Source organism: Ischnura elegans (genome assembly GCF_921293095.1).
Source record: "Ischnura elegans chromosome 13 unlocalized genomic scaffold, ioIscEleg1.1 SUPER_13_unloc_3, whole genome shotgun sequence".
NCBI lineage: Eukaryota > Metazoa > Arthropoda > Insecta > Odonata > Coenagrionidae > Ischnura > Ischnura elegans.
In genome coordinates, this window is record NW_025791659.1 from 4,881,682 (window position 1) to 4,909,160 (window position 27,479).

Genomic DNA, 27,479 nt, shown 5'->3' on the forward strand with positions numbered 1-27,479 from the left:
GATTCTTTGACTATGCGGTCCCAGTATCCATAGACTACGTCTATATCTACGTGGACACCTAAGATTAGGACAAATGGAAAAATTGGCATTGGCTGAGCACAGTATCCTCGAGAATCATATGATTCGCCGGGAAGAAGCGAAGCTTCTCTGTCGATCTCATAAGAGAGAACAATGTGATCTCTCTTAGTTCAACAGTCACTTAAAATGATTAGGTTAGTTGGATACCTTTGTTCTTATTTACTGCTAGGTATGCTCTTATATGGAACAAAATGGCCGTAACTAATGATTAACGTGAAAATTACAGCGCATAAAAGGTGTATTAAAAAAAATAAGGGTGACACATTTATCGCTGAAGACATCATTCCATGTATGTAATCGCGGCTGCATTAATGGTCTCTAGTTGTCTCGGTACGATTTGCAGAGGTAGTTTGGCCGTCTCGGGGGTGTCTCCTTGGTATGATAAGTGGAGGTTTTACGATATGAAGAGGTTCACTACAAAGAGGTTTGCCCATAATTTACATGTAAATCTGACGGGATGGTAAGGGTGGTATGAAGTAATGGAGGTTCATGATGTAAAGAGTTTCACTACATAGAGGTTTGTCCCTAAATTTACATGTAAATCTGACGGGACCGTAGGAATGGTATGAAGTATGGAGGTTTACGAGGTAAAGAGGTTCACTACATGGAGGTTTTACTGTACGTTCAGGAGCTATTAATTCTGTAATTAATTATTTAGTTGATTAAGTCTTTTATTGTTGTTTTTTTTTATACTTTCAGGAGCGTTACGGGGAGGTGATGTGTCTGCTTACGGAAGCGCAGGAGAATCTGCGCAAGGTGCGCCAGAAGGAGCTGCCGTCTGCGCTGGCGGGCAACCGATACCTCGCTCCGCCCATCACCACGCACCACAGCCTGCAGAGCCACTACGGCGACTCGATTGCGCTCGAGCTGGAGTCGTCGCTCAACTACGGGCTCAGTCTCGACTCTGGGATACACATGCCCACGGATGTCTCACCCAAAGCGTGAGTGGGAATTTATATTTATTACAATAATCCTTGAGCTTAATTAAGCAAAACCTCTGAGCAAGTACAGTAGATTCCGTTAAATTGGGACATTTCGGGACTTGTGCACTTTGCCCCAATTATGTGGCTGCCCCAATAGGTTAGTTTCCTTCATCAAAGAAAACGAAAGACATTGATTGCGATTCGTTACCCACGATTAGTGTATTCATAATATACAAATTGTTTGGTTTTAGAAATACCGGTTTAGACAAATGGCAAGTGTCAATTTTATCCTCATTTTAAAAAGGCCAGATTGGCACCCATACGATGCCACTCCACGTGACGTCACAGGGACCTAGTTTCTACACGAGAGGATAGGAGTTATACATCGTCTGAGGTTACCAATGCATGCATGAGGCGCAGAGCTCAGGGAAACATGTCTTAATAATCACCTATTAAAGCTGGTTAAGGTTGGAAAGTTTTCTTCGTTTGATTAGGTATTAATAATCCTTATTTAAGCCAAGCGCTACCAGCTAGCAGGGTACTCTGCTACCTGCTAGCATCAATAATAATAATAATAGTACAATTTTTAAACGAAATTCTACGATAAATATTAACTTATATCGCGAGTTATGTATACCTACCCGATTCTTTTAACCTTTTCCCTGCTAAAGACGTATATATACGTGTGGAAGTTTCCTGACCCGGGAGACGACGGCCGTATATTTACGTGTGAGATTTTTCTGACCAAGAGAACGAAAGCCGTATACATACATTTTCTAGCTCTACCCCTTGTAGGACGGTCGCGGGTTTACGTCGTCTTATTCTCGGGACCCAACCCTGCGGGGTTTGGGATTTACCCTCGGAATCCGGGAGCAGGTACACGGACCCCTCATCTTTTATGACCCCTCTTAGCGGTAAGGGACAGCGGTCCTACAATTGTTTATCCAGTCAGTTTTCGAAATAAATATTTGTTCATTTCTCATTAAAAATAAACTAAGAATTGAATTATTTGTCTTTTGAGCAGCGTTTACAATTTTTAAACGAAATTCTACGATAAATATTAACTTATATCTCGAGTTATGTGTAAAAATCAACATGGAAATTGTTGCTGCATTAAATGCGTTATTATTGGCCTTCGAACTTCGTTTAATATTTGACAATGCTCAAAAAAAATTAGGAACTCAATTCATAGTCTGCATTTTAGGTGCAAGCAACATTTATCCATTTACTAAATACATATAAGCAATCCATAAGTTGACCATGAACCAATACCGTAGATATGGTCGTAAACCTGGAAAGGAGGGAGCACAACTACTCTCGGAGTCCGAGATAATGCGAAGTCCCAGCGTGGAGGGGTCGAAAAAGGTTCCGAGAGACCCTTCTTAACGAATGTCCTCCAAAAATGCTCCATCGCAAGTACTGTAGATTCCGGTTAATAATTAATTCCTTGAGCTTAATAAACAAAACCTCTGAGCAAGTACAGTATATGTTAAATATATATAATAAATTTATGGTAAAATTTAATTCTAAGTCTTTTTTTCTTTGTTTCCCAAGAAGTTTGCCATAGTAACACTGGTTGCCGAGAGTTTTGGTGTAAAATATATGATTTCTTTGTATCGTCCAAAGAATTTTTAAACCATAAATTATTCTTCCTTCGCTTAAGATGACAATCTCTCCATAAAAATGTCAACCTTAAGGTTCTTTCATGTTTGAATGACTGTAGTAAGAACTTTTATAGGTAATAAGTCCTCCCCAGGCCCACGTTTTAGAAGGATTTTTGTGTATTGTAAGTGCAGTAGATTCCGGTTAATTGGGACATATCGGGACTTGTGCACTTTGCCCCAATTAAGCGGCTGCCCCAATTATGCAAACTATCCTGTATATGGGCATAAACAAACATTGAAATGATAGAAAGAAGACTAAAGAATGTTTATAATGCAATATAAGTTTATTAAACTATTAATTTGATTAATAAATCAGCGAGTTTAGTCAATTTATTATAATTTTTAAGAATTATAACAATTTAGTCAAAAATATATTTCACAGCCTCAGGCGACGTTGCATGAATGTCTTTCACTAAGTCCTATTAAAGAAAAGTCCTATCCTCTTGCGGATAGTATAACAACAAGAGCTTTCAAAATTAGGGCAAGAATAGGAACATTTGTGAAAAATAAGATTAAATCAAAGGAGGAAAACATAAAAAAATAGTATGAGTCTTGGCTTCCGGGCATTCCTCCCCGTTTAGATGTCCATAAGTGACAACAGTTTCTACAGCCATCTTGCTGGCGTCTTCAGGTCAGAAGTAGCAATGCATAAAATTTGGCCTTCTTATACAGGTACCTTGGGGAACAGAGGTCGATTCTGATTGGTTGGAATTCAGGTGGGCTCTGATTGGTCATTGGAAGAGCCTTTTCCATGTGTTGGCTAATGTGGAGCCGTCTTCTCTGTTGCAGTTCTCAGGGTGCTTAGCTATCTCTATAGCTTCTCGGATTGGCCTAGGATAGTAACGGCTTTCATTACACAAGACTTTAGGCTTATCGAAATCCACAGTGTGGCCTGGTTCCGACCACACGTGCTCCGAGACGGCGGAAAGGCGGAACTGTTTCTTCTCCGTGGCACGTTCATGTGCCCTTATCCTGATTTTGATAGAACGGCCGGTCTGCCCTATGTAACATTTGCCACATGAGCATTGCAGGAAGAGCGCCCGGAAGCCAAGACTCATATGAAGAAACACCGTGGAAACCTCAGATCAAACTCGAATAAAAAAATAGTATTCTGAAAAAAAAAATTTAATTTCGTCGCGAGTATAGAGTCTATGTCAGCCACTCATGGCCCAATAAAGCGGAGAATACTCTGGGATATTCCTCTATTGGGTTCTGTTCTTCAAGATCTGCCCCAATTAAGTGGCTGCCCCAAGTAACCGGTGGACCCATTAAACGGAATCTACTGTATTTCAAACGGCTCACTTGCAAACGAAACGGGCATTGTGGGAAAGCGAAATATATTATGTAGATTTACGAGAGATGCAGATGCAAGTGCTTTTTTTAAATGCCAGAGATTGTGTGAGTTTTTTTTAAATGCCAGTGTTTGGGATTCTCAAGAAATATGCTTAAAAACAGAGATGGAACGCGTGCAAAGAAGAGATGACAGGTACGTGAAAAGTAGTTACGATAGTCTTAATGGTGTAGCTGACCTGTTAGATAAACTCGGATGAGAATCTCTGTCAGACCGTAGACCGAAAAATACGTTAAACCTGTTGAATGAATTCCAGCCCAGTGTATTTTCCGACGATGTTAGCCATATCTTAAGGCCGTTTTACACAGTACACGGAATTGCGCAGTCTGACGTACGTGTGAAGGCACAATCAAAATTGCGTCGTGTAAAGCGGTGAATTGCTAGAACACATGCGAGAATGCGTGGATGCGAGATGGCAAAATAGCCCCTGTTCTATTTTCGTTCATGCATTCGCGCAATTCCACGCCTAAAAATGGGGAATTCAATTCAATGTCTGCAATTTATGTGCAAGCAACAGTTATCCATATAGATAATTCATATAAATTCTGAAATTTAGTACAGGAATAGGCATAGGCTTTCAAAATAGTGCAAGAATAGGAACATTTGTGAAAAATAAGAGTAAATCAAAGGAGGAAAATATAATATTAAAAAAATTTCTGAAAACAAAAAAATTTAAATTTAGCCGCGAGTATAGTGTCTATATCGCCGACCCATGGCCCAATAAAACGGCATGCTGTCCCAATTAAGCGGAGAATACTCTGGGATATTCCTCTATTGGGTTCTGTTCTTCAAGATCTGCCCCAATTAAGCGGTGGACCCATTAAACGGAATCTACTGTTTATGAAAAATAATAAGCTGAATATAAAATCAACTTCACAAGAAACGTTAATTTAATCAACCTTACTGAAATTTTTGCCTGAGATAACAGTTCCCTAATGTCAATTACGGCGCTTAATACAAATATTAGGTAAACGTACGAGAAAATTCGCGTACATTTCCATTGATTTCAAAATAGAAAGAAAAATATCAATAGCGCAGTGTCTCGAGGCCTGGTTACACGATACATAAACACGGACGAGTTAATTTATAAATGCATGAACGCGTGAATGACTGAATAAATGCATCGTGTAGCCACCCAACTTTGGCGAATGCATGTAGAGAAAATAGAACCTCTTCAGGCCGTTTTACACGGGGCACGGAATTGCGCAGGCTAGAGCTGCATTAATTTCTAAAATGGCGCGGAATTGCGCGAATGCATGAACGAAATTAGAACAGGGGCTATTTTGCCGTCTCACGTCCACGCATTCTCGCATGTGTATTAGCAATTCACCGCTTTAAAACGACGCAATTTTGATTGCGCCTTCGCACGTAGTACGTCAGATTGCGCAATTCCGTGTACCGTGTAAAACGGCCTTTCTAATTTCGTTCATGCCTTTGTACATGTTCAGTGGGGTAGCCAGGAATTTCGTTCGGGGGGGAGGGGGTAAAACCAGGGGAGGGGGAAATTTTTTTTTTTTAAACAGGACCCGTTGAACGGAATCTACTGTATTTGAGAATTTGAATTGCGCATCCCTGCCATGAAATTACTAACATCTCTTTCATTTTCCTTACGCAGGCCACACTACCGCAAGGTGTTTGAGACGGTGCGCTCCGCGTCGCGCAACTCCGGCTCCCCGTCACCCTCACCCCTCCACCACCAGCGCCATCCCTCGCTCGGCGGGTCGACGGCGTCCTTTGCGCAGCTTTCCACCACATCCACGTTATCATCTGCGTCGGCTGCGCAATCCTGCAGGATGAGCACCCGCGCATCGCTGAGCAACGCGCAAAGCACGCCACAGCCGCAGCACGGCGGGTACAATCCGAGGGGTTCCATCTTCGGGTGAGTCAGCTCTACTACTTCGTTTACTACTAGTTTCGTTTACGTTATGAAGGGGAATGGTGAGGTGTCGAAAGGAAACCATTCCAGTTCTCTTATTTGAGGTGTGATTGATAATGTTGTTTGTAACGACGAAATGCGTTGCGTAATAATACGACTCACAAGGGGAGACCACGAAACTTGCTCAGCCTTTTTCAATGCCGAATTTTTTACGGCCTTCGAAGTGGTGAACACATCCCTGAACTAGTAGTGGTTCCGTTGAATGGGCCTTAGTTTGGCTGTAATTAATTAATTTTCATGCGGTACTTTTCACAAGCCGGGTATAGTTTCATGATATCGCCTCCGCTAACAAGCGGGCCGGGTGGGGTAGTGGTTAGCGATTACGGCTACCACCCGTGGGACCAGGGTTCGAGGCTTCATGTTGGCTTTATATTTTGTTATCTTCATTGTGATCATATGGCGTCAACTTTTTCATTAATTTTAATTGCGACAAGTATAGACATGAGACTATTTTTTTATCATCATAATGGCATGTGCTCTCGCGAGAGTGGTTTTCATTTTTAATGTGGAAGTTGATCAGTACAGTAGACTCCCGATTATCCGGCTGCGGTTTATCCGGGTTGCGGATTATCCGTGCATGATTTTCACTCTCGCTCAATTTTTTCCGCGATCTTTGTTTTTAAAAATCCTACGCAAAATCACCAGAATTACTGCATCAATGCTAGGACATACGGGGCTTATCACTTCCGTCAGAATCCCCTTCGTGAAACGGAAGCGATCGCGCTCTAGTTGCATTCACGGGAGCACCGTGTTTCTGTTTTCCAAGCCTCGCAGTGCGCGACCGCGCTCCTTGATCACGGATACAAGTCCCGCAGCAGTTTCAACCCGGGCAACTTGTGCGAGACGCGACTGCGTGGCGTGGTGCCTGACAGTGTAGTTTGCGACGTGAAGCAGTGGTTTTGAAGCATTCGTGCAAACCTTTTTCCTGTATCCGTTATCACACAGCCACGGATGCGTGGTTTTCGAAACCAGGCCATACACAAAGCATTAATAATACGAGTACATCCACGCTATCGCCGCTAAAAAAAGATCGCGAACTGGCGAAGAAAGCTCTCAAGGAGTCCTGGAAGCACTCTAAAGCAACACAATAACTGCATAAATAATAATATATTGTTTGTTTTAAGTAAATTATGAACATTAAAAGACATTTAACTGAAAGTTTGGATTATCCGTGTTTTCCGATTATTCGTGCCATCTCTCCCCATCATTACCCCGGATAATCGGGAGTGTACTGTATAAGCAAAAAAAATTAACATTTTGGCGCACACCAACCCTTGCTAGTGTGGTCTTCGTATCTCCGGGTTTGAAATGACACTGCTTAAATACCTAAATGCCATTATGATGATAAAAAAATAGTCTCATGTCTATACTTGTCGCAATTAAAATTAATGAAAAAGTTGACGCCATATGATCACAATGAAGATAACAAAATATAAAGCCAACATGAAGCCTCGAACCCTGGTCCCCCGGGTGGTAGCCGTAATCGCTAACCACTACCCCACCCGGCCCGCTTGTTAGCGGAGGCGATATCATGAAACTATACCCGGCTTGTGAAAAGTACCGCATGAAAATTAATTAATTACAGCCAAACTAAGGCCCATTCAACGGAACCACTACTAGTTCAGGGATGTGTTCACCATTCCGAAGGCCATAAAAAATTCGGCATTGAAAAAGGCGGAGCAAGTTTCGTGGTCTCCCCTTGTCAGTGGAAATATCGCAATGTCTTATTTTAATAATATTAAGAACTTCCACCATATCGTGCCCAATATCGTACAAGATATGTTTTAGAATATTATAAAATATTCTAAAATGCTTGTATTTTGCTAATTTTCAGTCTCTTATTTCCTACGGAATTATTTTCTGGGGGAATAGTAACCACAGCTCTGAGATCTTTACGATTCAGAAAAAAATTTTGCGAACCATGTTACAGAGAATCATGCAGAATTCACTTTAAAAATCAAAAAATATTGACTTTATCCTCTTGATACATCCTTAACATACTGGTATTTATAAAAAGAAACATAAATTTTTTTGTTAAAAACAACGAGTACCACAGCTATAAAACTAGATCTAGTGATAAACTACATGTCTTAACTAGAAATACAAAACTATGCAGTTGTGGTCCGTACCATAATGGAAAAAAATTGTACAACATTCTACCCCAGGGTATCAGGAATATCACATCCCTTGGGCAATTAAAATGGAAAGTAAAAACATTATTACTCAGTGAAGTTTTTTATGCTGTTGATGAATTCTCTTTTTTTCTAAAAACCCAAAAGGAATTGTAATTTGTAAAATGTTGTAAAATTGTAAATTAGTAAAAACTTGCAAATATTATCATTCATAAAACCTACTTATAAATTGTATACTATAGTATCTTATGTTTCAATTTTTCATGTTTGTATTTGCCAACGTGAAAATTTCAAATCCTACGGAATATGAACATTGAATCTTTGTATTTTAAGGAGTAGATATAATATGACAAAGCCTATGTCTACATCATGTAAGACCTAGCAGGTGAATAAAATTTCTATTCTATTCTATTGAATGCCATAGGCGGATCTAGGGGCGGGGGGCACGTGCCCCCCCCCCCCCCTAGAACCTTAAAAAATATGGAAGATTTCAATAAAGTCCCATTCTCATTGCGTTCGTTTTGTATTACGAGGTAATGTTGTGCCCCCCCCCCCCAGAAAGAAATCCTGGATCCGCCCCTGTTGAATGCATTACCTAGCATATTTTTATCAAGGAAAATTAACAAACGGCGAGTTATTTTGAACAAGATATTTAAAATTCAATAATGAATAAATGAAAGAACGTCAAGCAATCGAACATTATACAAAATGAAGCAGAAACAACAGAAAAACACAGATTCTTTCAGTTCTCACGTTTCGTTAAAGTCAAATAAACTAACAATGGGTGCTTTCCATTCATGCGATTCACGCGTCGACTTGTGTCGACTCGCGTTAACTGTTTATAATTCTCCAATTCCTGCGCGTAATCGTTTGTTGACTTGTGTCACAACAGTCGGGAACTCACACATTGAAAATATTGCAATGTCTTATTTTAATAATACGATAAGAACTCTCGTATTAAGAACTTCCACCATATCGTGCCCAACATCATACAAGATACATTGAATGCATTACCTAGCATATTTTTGTCAAGGAAAATTAACATACGGCAAGCTATTTCGAATATGATACGTAAATTTCAATGATGGATAAACGAATGAACGTCAAGCAATCGAACATTATACAAAATGAAGCAGAAACAACAGAAAAACACAGATTCTTTCAGTTCTCACGTTTTGTAAAAGTCAAATAAACTAACAATGGGTGCTTTCCATTCACGCGTCGAATTGTGTCGACTCGCGGTAACTGTTTATAACTCTCCAATTTCCGCGCGTTACCGTTTGTTGACTTGTGTCACAACAGACGGCGACACACACAGAATGGAACACGAAAACCGCGACGCAAGTCGACTTGTGTCGACAAGTGTCGATGAATGGAAAGTACCCAATAAGTATGAAACATAGGCGGGCAAATCAAAGCAGAAACAAAAGAGGGCGGATCGAGCGCTACTAGTTACGTTTACTTTAAGACGGGAACGCTGCAGTGTCGGAAGGAAACCATCGCAGTTCTCTTTTTTTTTTGAGGTATACTTGTTCTGGAAAAATTCAGTTAAACCTGATAAAATAATTATGGCAGATGTTGAAAAAGTTACGTGTGTTTAGACCTTCAATTGGGCTAAAAATAGCATTCAGTATTGAAAGTTAAGCCAAGTCCTTCACTTAAAAGCCGCATGTAACTTTTTTGAGACAAAATTTTGGAGAAAAAGTGCGTCTTATATGCTGTCAAATAAAGTATTTGTGGACAGTGGCACAGCAGTGGGGGTGGTTTTGGGGATAAACCCTTCCCCCCCCCAGAACTCAGAGAAATTTTAAATTTAATCCATTTTACTTAATTTGATTGATATCACTAATAGAATAATGTAAGGATTTATAAAATATCCTTCGGAAATCCGTAAAACTCACCATTTTGAACCGTTTATCTTAAAATTCCACAATTTATTAATCTCGTACGTACCGCTTATCCTGGTGGGTATTCCATACCCCCACACTTTCCGGTATTAGTTGCACCTAAACCACCCCCACCCAGCCTTTATTCCTACCTGTGCCCCTTTTTGTGGATATAAAGCTTTCTTAACCCTTTCAGTGCCAGCCGGCCGATCTATCGGCCCGAGGGGTATGTGCGAAGAATGCCACGGGCCGATCTATCGGCGGGGTGTATTTAAATTAATTTAAAAATCAAATATTTTTCCCAAGTTGTACAGAAGAGATAACAACATAGGTGAACTTTTCAATCAATGACGTAAGTATTAGAAGTTAAATGAAAAAAAATTAGCTTCAGCACATTCAAATTAGAATTTTATAAAATTTTGAGTAAAATCGTGCAAATTCATCTAAAAAGGCCCTGGCATTCTTCGCGTATACAGGCGGTCCTCGACTTTCATACACACGGCTTTCGTACAATTCGCACTTTCGTACGTTCAAAATTGACACCTTTTACTTGACTTTCGTACGCTAAAATCGGACTTTCGGACGTTGGTCTGTAATTTTTTTTAAATTCCCGCGATGTTTATTGCGCATCCCAACATTCAATTGTTTCAAATGGCAGTATCGGCAGTATATGCGAACAATACGAACGTATAATATACATAATGAAGGGAATTGTTGGTAATTGACTCTAATCTAGGTGATTTATTTGGGAGAGAGGCTGCCTGCTATAGGCTCCTTCATCAAGAGAAGAAGAAAGCCTTCTTTGGAGAGATTTTTCAAAAAAGTTGACTAGACATCATCGAATAGCTTTCAATAAAACTTGTAAGATCTTCTTTCTAATGGTGTTTTTTCGTTGCTGTTTAATTCATGTAAACCTTCAGCAACGATATTGCACGAAATATCACCCGAATTTCGTTTGTATTTTGTCTTTTTTGAATAACATGCGGAATATACGCGATCACGAATGTCACCTGCCAAATATCGAATTTTGGTGTAAAAATTAAAAGGTATCCAGAGTGCGGGTTCAACGAATACATTTTTTTATGCTACTTGATATGTCCTTTTATATATAGTGGACGTAATAAGTGGAATGTCAACTTAAACGCCAAGAGGAAGTTTCACTCGATAGCCAACGGAGTTCTTGTATTTTAAACTTATATTTGCATTTTCTGCGTATTTTCGAAAGAAATTAGATGATTTGAGGAGTTTTATTAATATATTATTATTAAAATTAAGTCAATTGAAATGAATTCCGTGAAAAAAAAGTTTTAGTACGTAAATTCCGCTCTTTGGGAACGTAACCCCTAATTAGTATGGAAGTCAATGGTTCAACTTTCGTACAAGTTTTCGGGAACGCATTGTGTACGAAAGTCGGGGACCGCCTGTAGATAGATAAAATTACCCGTAAATGTAGATTACTATGTTTTTTCCTCATTAATTTATTCTAAAGGGTCACTTTATATGTTTTGGGCCAAAGCACAGACTTCGTTGTAGGGAGTTTTTGTAATTGGAGAGGTTTGTTACTGGAGGTTATATAGCGTGCATTGCCCATTTCTTCCAGACGAATCCGGATATGGGCCAATGACTTTGAAATAGGGATGTTTCCTTAAAATGTTGCTGCATGAGGGTTTGATGTACAGAGGTTATTCTCTATAATTATGAGATGTACCAGGTAAAAAAGGCTGGCACTAAAAGGGTTAAATAAAAAAATGATGATCGTATGATTAAAACGAAAGATAAAAGTTTACTAGAAGAGAATCGACATTTAGAATCGACTCATCCCTAGTTTTTATTACCATCAGACTTCAAATATTATTCGTAAATATAAAATATAGATTTCGATCTATAACAAGTTAAAATTGGTTGTCCAGATGAATTCTCCGATGGTGATTCATAATCGCAATAATTTGATTTGCCACGCCCATTTTAAATATAATCCGTTTTACTTAATTTGATTGATATCACTAATAGAATATTGCCAGGATTAATAAAATATCACTCAGAAAGCAGTAAAACTCACCATTTTGAACCATTCATCTTAAAATTCCGCAGCAATTTATTAATCTCGCACATACTGCTTATCCTGGTGGGTATACCATACTCCCACACATCCCGGTATTAGTTGCACCTAAACCCCCCTCAACCTTAATTCATAGTTGCACCCCTAGTCATTGGCACAGCGAAGGGGGGAAAAGACCTCCCCCCCCAGAGCTCAGAGAAATTTTAAGTCTAATCCATTTTACTTAATTGGATTTTTATCACTAATAAAATAGTTTAAGGATTTATAAAATATCCCTCAGGAAGCCGTAAAACTCACAATTTTGAACCATTTATCTTAACCCTTAACCGGTGACGTGCGGTCTGAGAGACCGCTGCGTTTCTAAAGTTAAGAATATTTTCAAAATTAATATTTCAAAATATCTATAATTCTCGTTAGCTTCATATTTTTGCATAAAAAGGACATCCCACTCTTAAAAATTAATGTTCCTTTCATTAAATTTTGTGAATTTGAATTTCAATTCGATTAGCGGTCTGTGAGACCGTACGTCACTAGCATAAGAAAGCATCAAGGAAGGAATAAGCTGGATATATTTCATAGCTACTTACTACTTAGCCTTCCAACTTTTACATTTAAGGCTTTTTTTTAATCTGGCGACATATTGACACATTAATATAATAATTATTACTCAAGTGTTTTTGGCATCAGTTTTTTGATCCTGCTTCAAATCACAATTTTTAATGACAAATTGGTTCGTATTGGGAGTGTAAAAATTTTAATATAAGTTTTAGAATAGTTAAGCATTTAAACAAAACTTAAACAAAACAATAACAATGGCGTTGCAACATTTTATGAATTTTTGATTTATTGCGGTCTCCCAGACCTCACGTCACTGGTAGTGTAACAAATATTTCACGTCACTGGTTAAGGGTTAAAATTCCGCAGCAATATATTAATCTCGCACCTACCGCTTATCCTGGTGGGTATACCATACCTCCACACGCCCCGGTATTAGTTGCACCTAAACCCCAACCCCAATTCCTATCTGCACCCCTGTTTGTGGATATAAAGCTCTCTTAAATCAAAAAATGATGATCTTATGATTAAAACGAAAGATAAAAGTGTACTTTATATTCTACCTTTTTGTTATTTTTCGAACCCTCCTCGTATTTGCTCCTTGAACCACATTTGTCCCTCTCACAATGTTTCTTTGTCTCTCTCTCTTGGTCTATAGTGAGACACCACGGCATTTGTACGGTGCGCTCCCGAGTACCGGGTTCCACAGTATGGACTCGGCTGGACAGAGCGAGGAGTCGGACCACTCGGAGATAACAACGGACAGCGAGGATTGCCTCTATCCGTGAGTACCCTCAATTGTCGGGCAGTGTCATCGATGCTACTTTCTTTAATCTCATTCGTTTGGCAGAAGTACAGCATGCTTCAAATGGAATATCAGGGTTTTATCAGTGGTAAATGTTTAAGCTTTCAGCTGTTTTACAGCCTCCTGGAGTCCTCTGATTATATGCAGGGTGTCCCATTGATCTTGACCACCCAAAATAACTTTTTGTCCAGATGCAAATTCAAAAATGTGTCAAGCAAATGTTCATTAGCCGTCAGGAGGACATTAATCAGCATGATTGCCTTCCTTGTAGCTTTGTTATTTACAAAGATATGAACAGGAAGAGTTATAGGAGAGGAAATGAATTGCCGAATAAAAAATAAAGGTTTCCCTATAAAAAAGGCATACCGCTAATTATATATTTGTAAATAACAAAGCTACAAGGAAGGCAATCATGCTGATTAATGTCCCCCTGACGGCTAATGAAGATTTTCTTGACTCATTTTTGAATTTGCATCTGGACAAAAAGTTATTTTGGGTGGTCAAGATAAATGGGACACTCTGTATAGGAGATCAATACTACATGTTATATTACTAAAGCCTTCTGTGTATGATGCATATATTTCTGTGTTCCCATGGGTTTTGCATGCCTTGTGGTTAAAATTGAATCACACAATCATTTCTCCTGTCCCTATACCAGGGATGCCGACTTACAAAAAATTTTGGGGGGCCCAAACCAGGGATCTTGCCCCAGGAAATTTTATAAGTAGTGAATTTTAAGTTTTTTAAGCATTTTAGAAGAGTCATATGATCAACATTAGAACCCTGATAACTCAAATCTGTATATCTGGACACTCTGGGAAAATTGACAAGCCTGACACATTTCTTCCTCACACCGATAACGAGTTTTTGAGGGGGCTGGGGCCCCCTCAGGCCCCATGGAGTCGGCGCCACTGTGCTCATGGGTTTTGCATGGCTTACGGTTGAAGGCCACCGGGAGACCTTTGGTTACGTTTACTCTTATGTGTGGGCTTGTGGTAAATTCTCCATGCTATATTGCTGAAGCCCTCTGTATATGATGCACACATTTCTCCCATGGATTTTGCATGGCCTACGGTTAAGCCTGAATTGTACAATCATTTTTCCTTGACCATTTGTGATATGGAAAATACATTAAAGGCTTTAGATATTCAATAATTTTGCATTTTTTCTTGATTGATGAATGGTTATTTTGAAGAAATTTTTGAAAATTAATCCAGAGTTTTTCCCTAACCTCATCACCCTCTGCTTAATTTGCAATTTTTATCCTTTGAAGAAATCTTCTAATATTAAATGGTCACTCGTCATCTTCTGCAATGCTAGTGAAGTCGTCCAAGCTAACTTGAAACATTCCCTGTCAGCAAGTAAAGTAAATAATTACATTTTACCTGGAAATTCTTATGGAGATAACAAGCCTTGTGTGTCTTTGCATTTAAGCATGATAATCCTGGTGTTTTTGCCTCCACAGTTTATACCCTAATTTGCATTGAAGCCAAGATTACTCTTTTTTTTTTTTTTTTTTTTTTTTAAGCATACCGGGACTAGCTGCGGTAATAACTTATACGGGAGTCACCCGCAATGCACAAATGTGCGAAAGATCCACAGAGAAAAAATCATTCACCTTGACCGGGATTCGAACCCAGATCCCTCGATTTCCAGTCGAGTGCTTTAGCCAGTTAAGCTACCGAGGCGTCATTCATCCCTGTGGATATTTGCAGACACTACCGGGCAAGGTGTTGCTGGACTGCTGAGCATATGATGCCACAAGCAGTCCAAATCGTGCGCATAGCGCAATTGTGCATTGCGGGTGACTTCCGTAAAAGTTATCACCGTGGCTAGTCCCAGTATATTTTAAAAACTAGTCAAGAGCGAACACCTCTGTGTTCTATGTCCGGGCCTGCTCTCCGGCTGTGGTGCTATGCACACGATTTGGACTGCTTGTGGCATCATATGCTCAGCAGTCCAGCAACACCTAGTCCGGTAGTGTCCACAAATATCCACAGGGAAGAATGACGCCTCGGTAGCTTAACTGGCTAAAGCACTCGACCGGAAATCAATCCGGGTTCGAATCCCGGTCAAGGCGGATGATTTCTTCTCTGTGGATCTTTCGCTAGATTACTCATCTCTTTGCCAGAGAGTATGACATCACTTAACAAGGCTTAGGTATTGAAAGCTATCAGAAACTTTTGCAAATTGATACATATACTATTTTTGAGTATCAATTGCGATGTTAATACTTTTGAAAATTGCATTCTATTTCTTTCATGTTGCCAGCATACTCTGTTCTATGCAATTAGATGGGTTCTGTTTCAGAAATGATTTGTTAACACAATGGCTTATCTTTTTTATTTACAGTAACATAGTATGGATGTTAAATTGAAATTTGAAGCTTGTAGGTTGTGGAAGGGCTCCATTATATCAATAATATACACTTTATTTCTTCCACAGTGTATTTTAAAAATTTCTATTATATTTTTTGTTCTTGATAATGGTGTTGCAGCCGAAACTGGTAAAAAAATAGAAATAAAAACAATATATATTGTGGAAGTAACAAAGTGTCTGTTCTTGATGGTATGGATGTATGAAGTTGGACTCTGTAACTAATGTACGTATTCATGAGTTGTGTAAGCTTCTTCTGCTCTGAAGACCTGGTTACATGATCCATTAATACATACGAGTTTATGTCTAAATGCATGAATGTGCAAATGGACACAGAAATGCACCGTGTAACCATCCTACTTGTGTGAATGTATGAACGGAACATGGAACCTGTTCTAATTTGTTTCATGCATTCCTACATGTTCTGTTCCAGTCCACAAAAATCATTCACCCCTAGAAACATTGACTTGTACATTTTATGCTTTTTGGACTATACCGTCCCGCCAATGTGAGGTCATTAATGATCATCTATATTCTGTCTCACTTTTTACAAAAATTGCTGAAGAAAATTTGAGTCTAGTGTTCACTTCAAATATCTTTGCCACTGAAAGGCAGGCCCAAGTTTTTTTAAATCCCCTTACGCTGAAAATGACAAGTGTAGCTCATCATCAGAGTTTCATAATCTTAGCACTATTTAGGGAAACAAAGTAAGTAGGGATGGTCGGATCGGATACATCAGATCCAAAGTCGCGGAATACATCGGATCTGGATCCGAAATTTTAAATAATAGCTTTAGTGAATGCAACGCCCATAAGGGTGGAAAGATTTCCGATTCTCTCTTCGAATGCGCCGTCGCATGCGATTCTCGTCCTACTCATGAACCATTCTGTTTGAAAGTTCTCGCAGAGGTTACGCAGCAGAATTTCAGCCGTGGAAATTAGAAAAGGCGAAATACGACTGGCACATGTTGTGACTCTTCCCAAGAGATTGAACAATCATCGGGGGAAACTCAGTGACAGGAATTTGAAAATGCACTTGGATCTGAAAATAATCTTTGATCCGAAAGATCCGGCTCCGAAAATTAAAGATCTGATCCGAATCAGGATCTGAGAAAAATCCTGGATCCGTCCATCCCTAGTTAATACATTAAAATGAACTATGGAACACACAATATCAACCTCTTTTTCATACTTAATTGGTAATAATAATAATATTAGTAATATTATTATATTTACTGTTGGTAATAAAATAGCTTTGTATTGTTTTTTTTCCAAGTTGCTACATTTTATTAAAATTCCCTCCCCATTCATCGCCAGTACCCCAGGAAGAATGATATGTAGCAGTAATAGGGTTGATGTACCATGTAACCTGGCCTTAAGATACAGATTTGGGCCAGAGCAAATGAACTTATGTATTATTATTATTACGATGGTTGCTCGAACTAGGCTCACATCATCTCCATTTTGTGGACTGGTGATTTGCTGTCCGTGCTGCTCTGCAAATGATGTGTATATTTCTGTGTGCATTCCATGGGTTTTGCATGGCTTATTCTTCAATGGTGATTCTTAGCACTAACACTAAACCTTTCCTTCTCTTTCCTCTGCTATGCCTTTGCCTTCGTCAACTAAACAAAGGATCACCAGTCTGAGGTAAGATCCTTGATGCATACGCCTCTTCTTTGTCTTTCTAGCTACGAGGGTTGTACCAAAAGTAAGGTTCCCATATTTTTTACTAATAGAAAACATTGTTAATAGGGTGGTTTCCTATTATTTTTTTATTGCCTGAATCGAAAGATTATTACTCCTGGAGTACGTATTTCACGCTTTTAGATTTTTTAATGACGATATCTATTTTTCGCGATTAAACGAAAAGTGAAAATTTTCAAGCGTGCGAAAACGCGACGGCTAAGTAGGAATGATGGGAAAAAGTCTGTGTGACGCATTTCTGGTTCCCCCTCCCGCCTTGTGAGGTGACCTTGGGGCGAGGCTTGAGCGCTGATACGACGCAGGCTGCTAGCTGGTAGCGCTTGGCTTAAATAAGGATTATTAATACCTTACCAGACTTATTTCTGACCTTAGCCAGTTTTAATAGGTGATTATTAAGACATGTTTCCCTGAGCTCTGTGCCTCATGCATGCATTGGTAATCGCAGACGATGTAAAACTCCTATCTACTCGTCTAGAAACTAGGTCCCTGTGATGTCACGTGGAGTGGCATCGCATGGGCGCCAATCTGGCCCTTTTCAAATGAGGATAAAAATGGACCATGGCCATTCGTCTAAACCGGTATTTCTAAAACCAAATAATTTGTATGTTATGAATACTTTAATGGTGGGTAAGGAAGCGCAATCAATACATTTGGTTTTCTTTGATGAAGAAAACTAGCATATTGCTATTAATTTTCATGTAGTTGAAAAGCTTACACTTTTGTCTATTTTTCAGCGTAGTTTCCATTTTTTTCGAGACACTTTTGGAGACGGTGCTCCAGCTTTTGTACCCCTAAGTTGAATAAGTCTCCCGCCAACCCGTTGAGGAAGCGTGTGACCTCTGCTTGGACTTCATTGGGTGCTTTCCATTCATGCGACTCATGAGTCGACTTGTGTCGACTCGCGGTAACTGTTTATAACTCTCCAATTCCTGCGCGTTATCGTTTGTTGACTTGTGTCACAGCAGTCGGCGACAGACATAGAATTGAACACGAAAAACTTGTGTTGACGTGTGTCGTTGAACGGAAAGCACCCATTGTCACTCTTGAAGCGTTTGCCACCTATAGTCTGTTCACTTTATGTCTACGGGTGAGCTTTCGTGAGAGTCCAGACACTCTCGGATGGCTTCGCTGGTAGGGGAGGGGTAGTACTGAGAGAGGGAGGAGGAGCGAACTTAACGTTGCCAAATGTACATAGCCGCCCTACTTTGCCACTGAAAACGTGTGAGTCATAGGTGGCCACGGGTATTTTGGCCCCGGCGCCGAGACAATATACCAACTCATTTGAAAGGTATTGGGGATAATCCTCTCACAGAAGCCCATGACATTGTCAGCTACCGCCCTGAATGAGGCACCGTTGATGGAAGGCATACTTGGTCACGTACAAGGAGAATGCGTGAGGTTTGGCAACCCTGCCCCACGAGCAGATTCACGATGTTCACTCGGCGGAGGTCTGAGAGCGACTCACTGAGGCCATGCCTACTGTTTGCATATTGGCAAAGGCAAAGTGACATGTCGAGAAACTTTCCCTCCCCTCATCTCCACTTGCTTTGGCCACAACAGCTCACCCGCAGATATAAAATGAACAAAGTATAAGTGTAACTAATAACTTCAGGCTTTACTTTGTGAAACCTCTCCATATTGGAAGTAAGGAAATAAAACTAACCCTCATCCCAAATCAAGGCTGCCCCTTTCCCCCTAATCCCCCCCCCCCCTCTCACTATTCCATTCCGTGTTTAACCCCCACCCCCGCCCTTTCAACCAGTCATTTTCCTTTCCGATAGATGTCCTCACTGTCACTTGTGTACTTTGTGTATAAATGTATGATGCATGCAAAATCAGTCACCTGACGATGTAACCAAGTTACAAAACCCGGGTCGTGCCCATAATTAAATAACAGTGAACCTTACAAAGTTTTATTTCCTTACTTCGAAGAGTATAAGTGTTTTGTGTCGGGAGTGTAATGAAACACCCACGTTTCATCTTCCGTGACGATAGACTCCAGCAACTTCTCCTTGTTGCCTCCCCCCTCACATTGTTGAAGTAATTAGCGAACATGGTCAAGGCGTTGCTCCTTGTGTCCATCAGTCAGCATCCAGGGGACCCAGATAGCACACATCTTGCGATAACCCAACGTTTCTGTTAAAATTCTTTCAATTGCGCCGTTGGAAGCTTCAGGAATGTGTCAACAAATTCACGGACAGTTACCCTCTGATCTATGAGCAGCTCATGGTTGATCTTCTGGAGAATCGCACCCGAAACCGGTGGTCTTCCACTCTGTTCTTCATTGTGAACTTCCGTGCGGCCTGTAGCGTTGCCAGGAATTTCGTTCAGGGGAGGTCGGTCCAAAACCAGGGGTGAAAATTTTTTTAAAATAAGGGTACTAAATAGAGGATTTTAAACAAATTTTAAGACTTTTCATAATCGAAAAAAACTTCATTTGTTAAATAAATATTTTGTAAATTCATGATTTTTCAGTATTTTTTCTTTTATGAAGGAAAATAATTGGGTTTTTATATTTTGGTGGGGGGGTCCACACTCCCCTGACCCCCCCTCCTGGCTAGGCCACTGCGTGCGGCCCTCAGCAAAAGCCCTGCGCCACTTGCGGATGTGCTTAATGGACATGCACTCTTGCTTCTTGTATCTTCACAAAACTAAACATACTTCCATTTCCTTGTGTGTAAATCATGTATTTCGTTATACATGTGCGAAAAAATCTCTCCAACTTCATGATAAATTCTGACTTTCACGGTAACAAGACTCGAATTTCCAAGCATCAACATCAAGGCAGTGTCAGGACCAGAGCATCTAGCTAAGGCCCAAAGGAAATGGGCATCAAACTATACAACGAATTGCCCACTCAAATAAAAAACTCTCCAACGGTGTGTGCATTTAAAAAAAAGGTTCGCAATTTCCTTCATGCGAATTTATTTTACTTAATAAATGAATATTTATACAAATAATTCACATTACTGTGAATATGTACCAACAGTGAGGCTTTCTAAAATCACTCTATGGCTTAATTCATGTATTTTCCCTATACCTTGATATGTCCTATATCACTGTACAGTGAGTCCTCGTTTAACGTCACTTACCGTTCCTGAAAAATGTGACGATAAACGAAATGACGTGAATCGAAACATAGTATCCCACAAGAAACAATGTACAAAGTGAATATCGGCTCCTAGACCTCACAATTCCTACGCGAAAAAATTTTAGCATATCATATCTGGGGCAGTTTTTACGATGGGAATGCCAAACTATGGCATAAATACGTGTTCCTGTCTTCATCGACAACATTAGCAGCACTGACGTAAATCCTTCTCCATTTTTGTATCTTCCCGCATTTGCTTTTCGGCTTCGCTATGGTGGTCGCCCGGGCATCATCATCGCTGAAACATCGTCGCAGTTACAGGAACCAAAATTATTGTGAACTAGGCAAAAAAAGTGACGACAAAAACTCCGAGTTCTACTCGGAAAAATTCCTTGAAATCAATTTTTAGGCTCCTGAAAACCATTTTGTCAAGTAAAGCCTTGCGCACCTACCTAAGAATTCATTTTGCAGAAAATTTGCTAAAACCGTAATCGCAATTAACAATAATCACCCCGTTTTACACTTCGTTTAGACTGACTGTATTACCGCCCACAAAACGAACAACCTGCAACGCACGCCGCTTCGCATGTTTTTCTCGTGCGAAATTTAAAAGACTTGACGTTATCGCGAAGCGAAGGAGCGATAAACGAATGACGGTCTCAAAATTTTCGTGACGTTATCGCGAAATGAGGGGTGACGTAGAACGAGGACTCACTGTATGTTCTTGTACATGGTCTTTGGACAAATAAACAAAATAATAATAATAAAAACTCTTCGCCATAAACTTCAGTCAGTTGCCGATGAATCTCCACGGGCGGTATCTTCCTTGCTTGGAGAAATCGGATTACTGCTCAATCCTCACACTTGGCGGGAACAGGAATCGACACTTTCATTGCTGACGGTTGCTAAGCCAATAATGAGCGACACAGTGAATCGCGGACGGGTGGACTCGAGATTAGGGGAACCACTGCGCGCGGCACTGTTGTGGGATTCAGCCTAGGACCTTCCCTCAACAATGTAGCTCATTGGTACTTTTGGTACAACCCTCGTAGAAATAAAATTAATTGTCATTAATATGAAAGTTATAATTAAGGTTTCCATGGTGATGGTATGATCCCCACATTGTTCCACATCTGTTGGAGCATACAAGAATCTGAAATATTTAATAGAAAAGTGACATACGTGAGGGCCTCAGAAGAAATTATTGTGTACACAGACTCAACGATCACGCAAGGGGGGATAGTGATACCTGTGTGGGGGCTGTCACAAAGTTTTCCAATCCCAAATTGTAGTTCTATTAATGCAGCAGAGGTTTACGCAGCTTCCCTCAACATTGTAGCTCATTGTGAACCTTACTTTTGGTACAACCCTCATAGATATAAAATAAACTCTGTCATTAATATGAAAGTTAGAATTAAGGTTTCCGCGGTGATGGTTTGATCTCCCCATTGTTCTACATCTGTTGGGTTATGGACTACAATTTTGCTAGCTATCCTGCCTGCGTGCCACTGGCTAAGTTTTGACTTGTATGTTGGGAACGGCAATCCTTCCAGGGGTTTAGGGGCTACGGAATATCCCCCAGTAAAACAGGGCCCTCCCCTGTTAAATGTGTTTAAATTAGCCTCTGAAAACAGCAATTTAAGTTCTATTTAATTGTAAGACTTTAATTATTTCCATAGGTTTGGTATTTTTTTGGACACAAAAACATGAAAGTAACATTGTGATAGGCTCCCCCTGACCCCCCAAAACTCTGCCCATGCTACATCTTCAGATTGAAGTTGTTAGCTTGTGGTTCCTGCCTTGCTAATATACGGTAGTCTTACTGAGTTCTGCTCTCTGGTTGGTTGTATCTCAGATGAGTCCTATGCGGGCGCCGTATAGGAAATATCTGTCCTCTATGTAGAAATGCACCAGTGTTTTTTTTCCATGGTTTACCTTTGAGGTAAGTACGGTCGAGGGAAGTATTGGCACTCCTTAGTCAACCTTCTGTCGGGCACGTGTTTTACCCAGAATTCATGCTTGGCCATCTCGTTTTCGCGTGCTTGAAAATTTACACTTTTCATTTAATCGTGAAAAATAGATATCGTCATTTAAAAATCTAAGAACATGAAATACATACTCCAGAAGTAATATTCTTTCACTTTAGGCAATGAAAAAAATAGGAAACAACCCTATTTTGCACATTTGTGCATTTCGGGTGACTCCATAACGTAAGCACCACAACTACTTATAAAATTCGAAGAATCAAGCGAGATGGAGTGGAATTGATTCATAATGAAACACTGACTTGCAATTTTCCACAGAAATAAAATTTAATTCGACTCGAGTTTTGATGTTACTACATCATTTTCAAGGTATAACTGAGGGAGGAGAAATGGGATGGACTGGATGGCTTTCATTTCTATGTTCAAAGTTTGTTAACCCTGGAAAAAAACCCTTCAATTTCCAACCTTTTTACCTCCTCTGGTTTTTCCACTCTCCCCTCCTCCCCCACGCCTTGCACTTCTACCCATTCCAGCCACCTCCCTGAGCACTTTCCACCCCATTTCTCCTCTCTCAGTTGTATGTACCTTGAAAATGATGTAGTAACGTCGAAACTCGAGTCGAATTAAATTTTATTTTTGTGGAAAATTGCAACTCAGTGTTTCGTTACCACAACTACTGTCGGAAGAAATACGGTAGAATGCTGACCTTTAAGCAATGGTATGAAATTCTGCCGAAGTTAAAAGGAAGGTTAAGCGTTCTCATTGACATAGTTGGCTATTCTCAGACGTCACATTACAGTATATTTGTGCATATTTTAGGAAATGGAAATCTTCCATTTTCAGATCACTGCACCTGTTTCATTCGGTGCTTTATACAGTAAAACCTCTTTACATCGTAATGGAGGGGACCAAAATTTGGGCAATTTGATGTACGGAGGTTTACTATGGAGAGGTTTCAGTGATAGGCTCCATTTTTTCATATCTTTTGAAAATGAAAGGCACTACTGTCTTTTAAATCATTATATTTATGTGTTTAAACAAATGTGCATGCATTAGTGAACATAAATTTATTATTTAATAATTACAGAAAGCGAGCGCTATCGCATGATTTTTTCCATGATCTGAGAGAAAACAATGTGATCTCTCTTAATTCAACAGTTATTTAAAATGATTAGAATAGTTGGATATCTTTCTTCTTATTTACTGTCAGGTATGCTCTCATATGAAACAAAATAGACACAACTAATGATTAACGTGAAAATTACAGCATAGTAAAGGTGTATAAGAAAAAAATTAGGGTGACACTTTTTTACTGAAAATGTCATTACATTTATATAATCGTGGCTGCATTAATGATCTCTAGTTGTCTCCGTACGATTTGCTGAGGTAGTTAGGCTGTCTCAGGGGTGTATCCTTGGTAAGAAAGTGGAGGTATTTCTAGATAAAGAGGTTCACTATATAGAGGTTTGCCTGTAAATTTACGTGTAAATCTGACGGGACCGTAGGGTCGGTATGAAGTATGGAGGTTCATGATGTAAAGAGGTTCACTATGTAGAGGTTTTACTGTACTTGTATATTTATCTTTCAGTGGGGCAGTGCGTGATGGGGTTCCTGGCACTCCGGGTTTTATTCACAAGTTCCTGTATACTAGCTCCATAAGGGGCAGGGAATTGCTTTTAGACTTAATGAAATGTTGATCTCGATGCATATGAAAATCTTAATTAAAAATGCGCAGTCAAACACAGTGACTTGGACCTGGGTACCCTCCGCCTCCAACCCATATGATGAGCCTTCGCGGGCCATGCGCTAAAGCTTATTATGCTTCTTCGTCCATCTTGGTGGGCATCGGAGTATATACGGTATAAACGGTAGAACATTGACCTTAAAGCATTTGTATGAAATTCTGCCAGAGTGAAAAGGAAAGCTAGGCATTCTCAAAAGTGAAAGCTACAAATCCTGAGGCATAGTTTGACGTAGTTGGCTATTCTAGGATGTCACATGACAGAATATTTGTGCATATTTTTGGAAATGGTTAGGTTAGTTAGTTCCTCGGCACTACAGCCCGGTATGGGCTTTGGCCTCCCTCAAGACGCCTGTCCATTCTCTCCTGTTCTGCACTTTCTCCCACCATCTTACAATCCTCATAGCCTTTATGTCTTCTTCCACATCCTGCATCCATCTTTTCCTCGGTCTTCCTCTTTTTCTCTTTCCATCCATATTTCCGTGTAGAATCTCCTTAGGCATCCTTTCTCCACTCATTCTTTTTACATGACCTAGTCAAGCTAGCCGTTGGGTCTTCACAAATCTCACTATGTCTTCGCCTCGGATAATATTTTCTATTTCCTTGTTTGTTCTTATCCTCGAAGTTACCCCATCTGTCACGGGACCATATATCTTTCGCAAAACCTTCCGTTCAAATATCCGCAGAGCTTGCTCGTTTCCAGCGGAGATGCTCCACGTTTCTGCTCCTTATGTCACGACCGGTCTGATAAGTGTCTTATACATCTTGAATTTCATCTCTTTAGATAGAAGAGTTGACTTCAGGAGCTTAATATTAGCAAAGTAAGCCCTATTTCCAACCATTATCCTCTTGTTGATCTCTTCTGTCATTGAGTTCTTACAGTTTAAATTAGTACCGAGGTAGCTGAAATATTTTACATTTCAATTTCATTTGGAAATGGAAACCTTCCGTTTCCAGATTGCTACACTTGTTTCATTCAGTGCTTTACACTTGCATTTCTATCTTTCAGTGGGGCAGTGCGTGATGGTGTTCCCGGCACTCCGGGTGCAAAGGAGTTACAGGCGGCGCTGGCGAGGATTGCCAAGCAACAGCAGATGTCCAAGGGCGAGAAGGCCATTGGAGGATACGAGGGCAAGACAAGGGGTAAGTTATCCCGTCTTATCTCCCATTTCCAACGACTTTATGCCTGAAGAACTGAAAATGCCCATGCCTCTCGATCAGCAAGTCGCTGCTCGAAACGTCGGAAGACATGGACGACATCACCCGGTTGAAAACCCGAGAAACTTTTCTGCTCCTGATACGCCAGGGAAACCTAAGATCAAACAATCTAGTGCAGTGGAGGACCTCAAATACGGAATCCTGAAACCCAGAAATCCAGAAAAGCTCACGGCTTACTTTGCTACATAAGCATCTACGTATATGTGTCATCAGTGACCACATGTACACCTTTCATTCACTATGGAAAAGTACGAATGATGAAAAAAGTCATCAGTTTCACTCTCCTTGATTATATGACTTCTAAGAGAAATGGAGAATTCACCTGTCCCATTTTAACCTTTTCGCGCCGAGCTCTTTCGTGGGAAGTTGCTTTCGCCCTGTATGGAGTTTTTTTTTTGGCTTGGGACTGACCAGGTACCCTTTCCTCGGCAACTGGGCAAATATAATCCTCGACCCTTTTCCCCGAAGGCAGCTAATCCCGGCGTACTTTTGCGGTCAGTTTATTATTGCCAGTGCAATTTTAATTTTTTTAATTGTTACTGTTGCATTAAATGTCAGTTCATCAATGTATTCCTTTCATTTTGCAATGCCTGTAGAACTTTTAAACGAAGTTCTACGGTTATTTTTAGGGTTTTCAGCAAAACGGCACTATATCATTGCCAAATGAGCTTTTCCAAGAAGAGTGAGGTTATCATCTTCCACGTACATATTTCAGTAGGACAATACTTACACCAATGAGAGTACTTACGATATGAGAGTAATTACCTGGGTAGAGCAGTTCTTATTCCTGCATTGGTATGGAATGCTTCTCACAACATGTGTCTACGTAAAACATTCCCTATTGGTACATTAAATTTACGAATTTTTATGATATGCGTTAATCAGTATTTATAGCAAAATTCGTTTATAACACCTTTGTATTTAAAGGTTGGTAAGAGGTTATTAAAAATAGCCGCTGTAATTTTGGCTCACGACAAAGAACTGAGAGAATCAAATTTTATTACATTATGAGGGCTTTTTTTTCATAGAAGTTAAATCGGATATTCTGTCGAATTTCACCGCAAATGTACACTTAGAATGTAATTACAGAGTAACATATATTTTTAGATGTAAATCATTACAATATCGCTCCTATAAACTTGCTAGTAAGTTATAAAAATAACAATTAAACATCTAACCTTAGCGTCTCCAAAAATTGTTCTAGGTGATGATCAACTCCGTTAATATGAACGCTAGAATTCCGTTTAAAATTTGGAACCAATCAGCAGAACATACAGAATGTAATTCCTCGCATTGATTTTCAATAAATGTAACATGAACGTTTTAAGTTATTCCACTTTATAAACAAATAAGTGACCATGAGCACCTTCCTTGAGTGGGACACTGAGAACCGGAATGGGCCGAGGTAATCCCCACACGGACAATAGGAAAGGGTCGGACCTCTCGCGCCGAGGGACCCTAATGACGGTTGGGACCCACTTGGCATTCTTGACCGCGAAACCGTGAAAACACGGCCTTTGGCCATTTGCTTCGAAAAATACAGGCCGTGAAATCACGCCCTGCGTAGGGAAGAGGTTAAATCAAAGAGGAGTTATTAAAAATGGGCAATATCTTAGGGAAGGCCCTCTAGAACAGAAATCCAGAAAAGCCAGTAATCCAGAAACCCTCTGGTCCCAAGCTTTCCGGATTTGAGGTCCTCAACTGTATATGTTATGCACATAATCTGTTATTTTAGATCGCTTTCTGGAATAATGTAGAGCTTTCTCTTCCCAACCACAATCTTTTTCGCGGTGATAACGTGATTGTGCTCGCACAATTTAATGCTCCATGTAATGCCTGGCTTCCGATAACTACAAACCCGTGTCAGTGAGATCACGGATTCTGGAAATTGGTTTGCACGATTGCTTCAAAACCACAGTGCGACGTCGGAAACTACACAGTCAGGCACCGTGCCTAGTAGTCGCATCTTGTAC

General features: G+C 40.0%; 1 protein-coding gene across 1 annotated transcript in view; it reads left to right on the forward strand.

The window, feature by feature from the left end:
• Positions 1 to 27,479, forward strand: part of LOC124172978 (trafficking kinesin-binding protein milt) — a 251,480-nt gene that overhangs the window by 148,285 nt on the left and 75,716 nt on the right. The window contains exons 10-14 of the mRNA XM_046552508.1: positions 778 to 1,019; positions 5,632 to 5,895; positions 13,243 to 13,368; positions 17,400 to 17,414; positions 25,298 to 25,431. Coding sequence (XP_046408464.1) covers positions 778 to 1,019; positions 5,632 to 5,895; positions 13,243 to 13,368; positions 17,400 to 17,414; positions 25,298 to 25,431 — 781 coding nt within the window. The remainder of the gene's footprint in view (positions 1 to 777; positions 1,020 to 5,631; positions 5,896 to 13,242; positions 13,369 to 17,399; positions 17,415 to 25,297; positions 25,432 to 27,479) is intronic.